This window comes from Pseudoliparis swirei, chromosome 11 (genome assembly GCF_029220125.1).
Source record: "Pseudoliparis swirei isolate HS2019 ecotype Mariana Trench chromosome 11, NWPU_hadal_v1, whole genome shotgun sequence".
In the NCBI taxonomy this organism is placed as follows: domain Eukaryota; kingdom Metazoa; phylum Chordata; class Actinopteri; order Perciformes; family Liparidae; genus Pseudoliparis; species Pseudoliparis swirei.
The window spans coordinates 13,291,224-13,298,959 of NC_079398.1; the positions used below are offsets into that span (position 1 = coordinate 13,291,224).

Sequence of the window (7,736 nt, forward strand, 5' to 3'; positions counted from 1 at the left end):
ACAAAGATACAAGGGTGGAAAGAAGCTTTAAAAGAAATAAATGTCAGAGAAACAAACCAGCCGACATTTTCACAATTCAAATTCATATATTCTAACTAGTATTCCCATATTGCTACGTATGAAGCATTGCTCAGTCTTTGTAGTAAAGATAGATTTAGCTATTTTCATGGTAATGGAGAAAAACTCAAGCATTCAAGTCTCATGATGCTTTAATCAAGTCTCCTAGCCCATTCGTAAGCTCCACATCAAAATTTATAAGATGAGGCTCCTTTCAACTTTTTCATATATATGCATAAATCTGAAAACATCACATCTGAATTTTAAAGAGTATGCCGCCGCTGTAAAGTGAACAACGCAAATGAGTCCAAAAACACTGGCTGCACTGTGAAATTAAAGAAACGGTTACACACTCCTTCATGTGACCTCTCAGCCTTTTGTTCTCCAACCTTTATTCCACGTTTGATGCTTTAGCCGGCACCAAATAACTGAATCAGAGGAGCCCCCTGGAGCTATCTAGCATATACGAACAGGAGGTTTTGAGATGAGAAATCTGTGAGCATGGATCTGTGGAGTGATGCAGCTTGGTCCTGAGAAGAGAAGAAGAGAAGAAGAGCTGAACCCACCCAGGGTTTAAAAAGACCTGCGTATTCAGCCACTGTATCCAGAATCCAGAGCAGGAACACACACAGGCTCAGGGATTTCCTCCTTGTATCTTTCTTGCACTGTTCACAACTCGTTTTATTGATCCGAGCAAGTGCTCAATATTTCAAACGACGTTGCCAAGGAGTAATGAGAGAAAGTGTTGCTTGTTTTGTAATGCGCAGCAGAAACTGCTCATTCGGGGGGAGAAGGAATCACAAAGGGATGAGATACAGTGAAGCAGCCTTTTAGACCACGTCTTCGTCACGATGAAGGACACTCACTGTCTTATGCAGGTTCACGGAGCACATTTGTTTCAAAAGGATTTCTCCACACGACAAAATGCATGTTTTTTCCTATTTAACCCTTGTGTTGCCTTAGGGTCATTTTGACCCGAATCAATATTACACCCTCCCCCCGCCTTTGGGTCATTTTGACCCGATTCAATGTTTCACCCTCCTGTTACCTTTATATTTACTAACATATTTTACCCTTTGGGTTCAATTTGACGCCAGCAACTAAAACCTCCAGAAAATTATTAGAATTAATATTGTTTTCCAAGTTTAAGTGTGAGGCACTTTATGTTTGTTTGTTGACTACCGAAAGAACACCGACATTAAACATTGAATGGGGTCAAATTAATCCTAAAGCGGGGGGAGGGTGTAATATTGATTCGGGTCAAAATGACCCTAAGGCAACACAAGGGTTAATGCTGTATTTGCTTCACACTTCAGCTTAGTGTGTCCCTCAAGCTTAAAGAGACGTCTAATTTCCCTGCCCGGATCAAGTTTCTTTAAACTTGATTTTTAAAATGCTCTAAACGAGAGACAAATGTTGCTCTTCTCAGGGAGGAGATCCAGGATTGAATGAATACACTTCCACAGCCGGGTCTTAAAACTCACTGACTCCTCTTAAATCTGTCAGCTCTGGATATTTGAAGCCTATTCTGAGACAGTTTTCAGAGCATCACGAGTCCAGGGGTCAGAATAAAGCTGATGAAGTGCTGAGGCCCCTCTGTCGTTACAGATAACAGAAATGTGCTCCGTTCCCCGCTTACCATACATCAGGGATTCCCAAAGTGTGGTGCGAGCTGTCTCTAGGGGGTGCGCGAGAGGAAAAATGTAATGGCGGTCTAATGGTGTAATAATTAATATTTAACATTCTCAGGGCTCTCAAGTGTCACGCATTGAGCGTGAGACTCAGTGGCGTCCCTAGGCTAAAAAACCCGGGGCTAAAGCCCCGGATGTTTTTTAATTAGCCCCGAATGTTAATTTCAAAAAACAAAAACAAAAAGATTTGGCACACAAGTGGTTAACACCTCCAGGTCCCACGCGAAGTCATTCACCCAAAACAGCGGAGTCAGACTGGCAGCAGGCGCACGTAACAGCAAGCTGCTGTCTGAGAGTGTTTCTATGTCTACACATTTCGCTGTTTCACTCTTCTGTGTGGGGGATTGGGGGTGCTTGAACCCGGTCGGGATGTAGAAGGGGGTGCGTGGCCTAAAAAGTTTGGGAACCCCTGCCATACATGATGGAGTGATTCTGGAGTCATTTGGATTCATTACTTTCTGTAGAAAAGACAATTATACTAATCTGATATTGTTATGAGAATATCAAAGTGAAACGCTGGCTTTCCATTGGATTATTATGCAAGTTTAGAAGATTTAAATCAGATCATAAGAGATTTTTTTTGAAATACCCGTAAAGTTACTGTCAACTTTAACTTCAGTATCACTGACACAATGCTGATGTGTGAACAGTCATCTGATTCAGTGATTAATAACTTAAGGAATACAAAGTCTGCTTTTCTTTCACATGTTTATTGTGAAGCATTTAGCTTTCATAGGATCACAGCATCGTGCATTTCTTATATTTAGTTTTTGTTAAAACAGTGTAGAAGTATGACATCATGCAGGAAACGCCACAACAAAATAATGTAATAACTCACAGGTAAATGTAGGCGGTCTAATCTAAATGTCATGAGATTCGTGAGTCCGAGTCCGGGAATGTCTCTGGGGTCATCGGGTCGACACGTCCCATCATAGCTTAAATTGCAGAATCAGTTTATTTGAGACAGTTTTAAATAAATCAAAAACTGGACCAGTAGGTTGACTTAAAATCTGCAAAGAATAAATACGTGCAACCACTTTACTCTCAAACCACCACTGCAATCATGCTAGTTGTAAAGCACCTAGCTATCACCATTATGTCTTTCCCTCCCATGGAGATAGACATTAGACGTTGTTTATTTTTGAAGTACAACTATAAATACGATTAGTTTATAATCCAAACACGTATACATGAACAATATACAGTAGGTGCATAAACTAAAAGTACTCAGCCTAACTAAAGCCGACCCAGAGGACTGAAAGGTGTTATTGATGTTGATCTGGAACTCATGAACAGCTTTATAAAAACATTTCCTCAGCGCTCCGTTATTTTAATCAAAGGTTCTGAATACATTAAACAGTGTTGTTGAGGCTGCCCGTCGCACCATAAGTTAGTTCAGCAACAGCAGGAAGTTGGCTCTGTCCAGTTAAACCATATTTCCTATTACTTTTTTTAATTTGTATTTTGATGGAGAGCAACTATTCCACAGTTTTTAATATTTATTGAGATATGTATGGGCCGAATCTGGCGAGGGAAGCCAGCATCTCAAATATGTTAAAAATGCTTACGCCTGACCTCGTTCTAAACTATGCGACCCATGAACGTTGTTACATAAAGCAACTTGGTTACAGAGGTGGGTGTAGATTGTTATGGTAACATTCATCGTCATTCATAGGCACAGGTCACATTCAATGTTTAGTTACTGTGATTGGATATGAATCATGAAGAAACAGCTTGTGTGCTTTCTTTTCGGGCATCTCTGTTCATATGCAAGCAGCAATGATGAATATTTAACATTTTGAGCAGATAGGACCACATACAAACTCAAATTACCTAAAACAATCAATTAAGTATTTACACAGAATCTCACGACTCTACAAAACCTGCAGCGCTGCAGCCGGTTTCAGAGACAATGAGTCGATCGGATGTTTCTTTCATGTCAGTAATTAACTGATGAAAGGGACTGAGCGGACAAAGGCTGGTTATTATTTCTGAGCTCATTCATGGGAATAAGAATCAGCCAAAATCCTCCAAACTGCCATTCATGCCTGTTTTGATGAATCTGATAAGGACATCTAGTGGATGTAAGCTGAAGTACAATAGCTAGTGGGGTTATGACTCTTTTCTTTTGTATATATGCATGTAGAGTAAAGTGTGAATCTCTGTGTCAGCGTGCTTATTATCTGGAATACACTGAACCAACAATGTGTCTCTTTAGTCTTCAACGAACGTCTCCACGGACATTAATGTTGTCGTTACCCCTCCTCCCTCGTAGGACCCCAGTGCCATGCCGCGGCCCACCTCTCAGGACCTGGCCGGGTTCTGGGACCTCCTGCAGCTCTCCATCGATGATGTCACCACGAAGTTTGACCAGCTGCAGCAGATCAAGAACAACAACTGGAGGCCCTCGGACAGCCCGGAGAAGAAGGTGAGGGGTCGCCTCGGCACTGTCATCAACTCCTTTTCTTATGCCATGTTTTTTATTTATTTATTTACTGAACTACACACAATGCAACAGCTATGTGAAAATTGTTTTCCCATATCAAGGAGTTAAGAAGAGGACACACTTCTAAATTCTCTAAGCAAGTTATACTGACTTAATACAAAATAATAAAAAAAATAATAATAATACAACATGTATTATTTGTAATATATGTATATGTGTTATAGTTGTGAAAGGGCGTTTTGTTTTGCAAAAAAAAACGTTTCCCTCCCCCTCCCTCATATATTTTCATACAGTCCTAATAAAAAATCGTACTAAAGTACAGAAAGAAAGACTGTGCAGTTATTTGTCTTTGTGACATAATTAATTGAATGTGTTAATTGGTATTCCTAGCCTGCATTGGGTTACAACGCACCATAAATCCCAAGTGCAATTTGCTCAAATGATAAAGTCCAGAAATAGAATAAAATTTAAAGCATCGTTCAAAGTCAAATCTTCACATCATCATTGCATACAACACAATTCATAAATCACTGACATGATCAATTTCTATGTAGAACAGGAACCATCTGAAGAAGAAGTTCTCATGAAATAACCTATTTTGCCTTCTTTTGCAGACTCCTGAGACAAATGTGGCAAAAACTTAAGCGCACACATTTGTTTGTGATACCGATTTTAAATAAACTATTCAAATCCTCTCTTTCTCCTAAAGCCACTCGCTCCTGTACCAAAGAAGACAATTCGACAAAGGAGCTTGGTGACGAGGGAGAAATCCCTGGACCTCCCAGACAGGGGGCGGCAGGAGGCCCGTCTGAGGCTCATGGCAGCCAAGCGGGCCAACTCCTTCCGGCAGAACTCAGCCTCGGAGCGGGCAGACAGCATCGAGATCTATATTCCCGAGGCTCAGACTAGACTTTGAGAAGATGGGGTCCAGGGTCGACGCGTCTCCCTGCTCCCACCTTCAAACGACTTTAAAACTAGCCTTTTTTCTAGACTGCTCCTCTCTGTACTCTTGCTCTCTCCATCTGTTGTCTGATCTCGATAGCCATCCTCAGCGCCCATCGCCAACACCATTGGTCTGCAGGATGTGCCGAGCCTCTTCTCCCATCGCCAGAATAAGTGTTAGCGGATATGTGTGTCTGACATGGGTTGGTTGGGGTTCTCCTTGGTTTGCTGGTGGTCATGACACCCAGCCTACAAGCGCTCTCATCCAATTTCCTGGATGGGTACGTCCGTAGTTTTTCAGCATTTGCAAAGTGCCATTTAAAAAGTGCAGCTTTGAAAACCTACCAGCAACCAGGCCTTTGAGCTCAAAAGAGTAAATGAGAGAAACTATATTTATTTCAAGTTGTGCGAAACGTCAGAAAGCCTCCAGTATCTTTCAATAATTTAATTACATTATGACTCCTTTTGTTGTCTTTATGGGATAAATGTTAATTCCAGGCAAAATATCACAAAATTGTTGTAAGTTCAGAAAACTTTGAAAAGTGCCAATGCTTGAAATACCTCAACTATGTGCATGTGGCACTGATCACCCATTCAAGGTTATTCAGGCAGCCCTTATAAGCTCTGGACTGGTCAGTGTTGAAAAATGCAGCTTTCTACTCAATCTGGTTGTAGTCAAATGTTTTTCTTGGTCTGGATTGGTGGAAGAATGACATCTGTCAGCTCATTTACATGCACATTTCACACAATTTTCCTCTATATCTCATGTTCCTGTTGCCAACTTTCAAATATTGACATTTACTTGAAGCTGAAAACATGCAAGTCTCGTGCCAACATTCTCACCATGTCAATGCAGTAGGAAAAAAACCGATAAAGGGTTGTGTAACTCCTTAGATAAAAATGTGTAGACAAATGCACTTATGCACTTATTACAATTCTCTCTATTTCCAAGGGAAATGTACATACCCAAGTTCACAATAGTACTGTTGTATTTTTGAAGTGTGAGCGGGAAGAATATTCACGGTGTACATTTGTTTCCCTCATGGCCACTTCTTGCCTGCCCTCTCTCTTGCTTTTGACAGACTTAGATTTGGTGCATACATACCGTGGCTCGATCTCTCTCTCACACACACACACACACACACACACGCTGCTGTGTTTTCATCTAATAAACTTCTCTCAGGCCCTTTCAAGTCGCGCCCTCAGCCACAGTTAATGAGGATAGAACAACTGCCAAAACATAAACAAAATATCCGCATCCTGGTTTCATTAATCCAAGAAATGATTTGTAATCTTCATATTTCTTGAAAAGTTCTGTGTTGTTGAAAGTCTCCTGTAGCAGTGTCTTGACTTTGTTCGCTCCCTCTAGGAAAGGCTGGTAAATAATTAAACTAAAGTAGGGCAAAGGCATTCCAGAGGGATGCAGGCAGCACGTCCAAAATAACGAAAAATCTGCAAGTGTGTTGAAAGGAAATACACGAGAGATAAGAATAGAATATACACTTTTATTAATCCCCAAGGGGGAAATAAGATGTTAGCTCTGTGTGGCTGTGCCGAGCAGGGTGTGACATTTTGTCATAACATGATGTGGTTAGCGGGACATTATCATTTGCCTTTGAATCCCATGACGATGCTGAGGTGTGCCAATTGCACCGGCTCTTCACGAGTTTAGCTTTCTGATAACGTCGGTGCTTAACGCAGAGCGGGGCTTTCTACATGAAATAAAAGATACGAAGAATTTAGAAAATATAAACTTAGCGATGGATTTATGAAGAGCTGGTGCAACCCAATCATGGCACGTGCTGTGAAAGTGAAAAAGCTAAAGTTATGGGGCCTTGTATAAGAGTCTCTAGGGGTGAACTTGCATTAAGCTAACTCAGTGATGTTCAACCACATGTGTGCCGTGAGAGATCGCCAGGTGTGCCGTGGGAAAACGTCCAATTTTACTTAATCGGTCCAAAACATATATTATTTAGTTGTCGCAAATAATTTGCTACTGTTGAGTGTCTGAGGCTGTAATATAGTGACTGGCCTAGTAATTAAATACTCTTTCGTGCCAGTAGGTGGCGGTAGGTAGGTAGCGCAGTAATTACTTGAACATTTAAGATACTAGAACTAAATGATGCACTGGAGACGCTGTGGTGAAGAACGACAATGGAGAAGTATTTCAAAAGAAAAACGCAGACTCTGAACTGACATGTTGTGATTGTTTTGGTGTTGGTGTGCCACGGGATTTTTTTTATTGTAAAAAATTTGCCGGAGCTCAAAAAAGGTTGAAAAACACTGAGCTAACTAATCTTGAGCGAAAGCTACAATTCTGCTGCTCTTTATCAACAAACTTTGGAGTCAGAAACTTGAACATCAGACTTAATATTTAAATTACTGACCTAAAAAGTCTCTTGGTAAACATTTTTTGGGTATTCAACCAACAAAACGGTGCTGCTTTTTATTTAAATACAGCACTGAAGAAACGATCGTTGCAACACAACGCGCTCAGATGATGAATACGTCACATAGAAATCTATTTTTATGACTTTTTGGTTAAGTGATTGTGCCAGTGTTCATTATGGGCCCGGGGACGTTAATCACATGGCAGTAAC

General features: G+C 40.8%; 1 protein-coding gene across 1 annotated transcript in view; it reads left to right on the forward strand.

Moving 5' to 3' along the window:
• The window catches only part of dlgap2a (discs, large (Drosophila) homolog-associated protein 2a), a 172,453-nt gene extending 166,008 nt beyond the window's left edge, over positions 1-6,445 (forward strand). Inside the window, exons 13-15 of the mRNA XM_056426739.1 lie at positions 4,024-4,183; positions 4,517-4,527; positions 4,904-6,445. Of these exons, the coding sequence (XP_056282714.1) occupies positions 4,024-4,183; positions 4,517-4,527; positions 4,904-5,110 (378 nt within the window). The 3' untranslated portion in view covers positions 5,111-6,445. The remainder of the gene's footprint in view (positions 1-4,023; positions 4,184-4,516; positions 4,528-4,903) is intronic.
• The last annotated feature ends 1,291 nt before the right edge of the window (positions 6,446-7,736 follow it).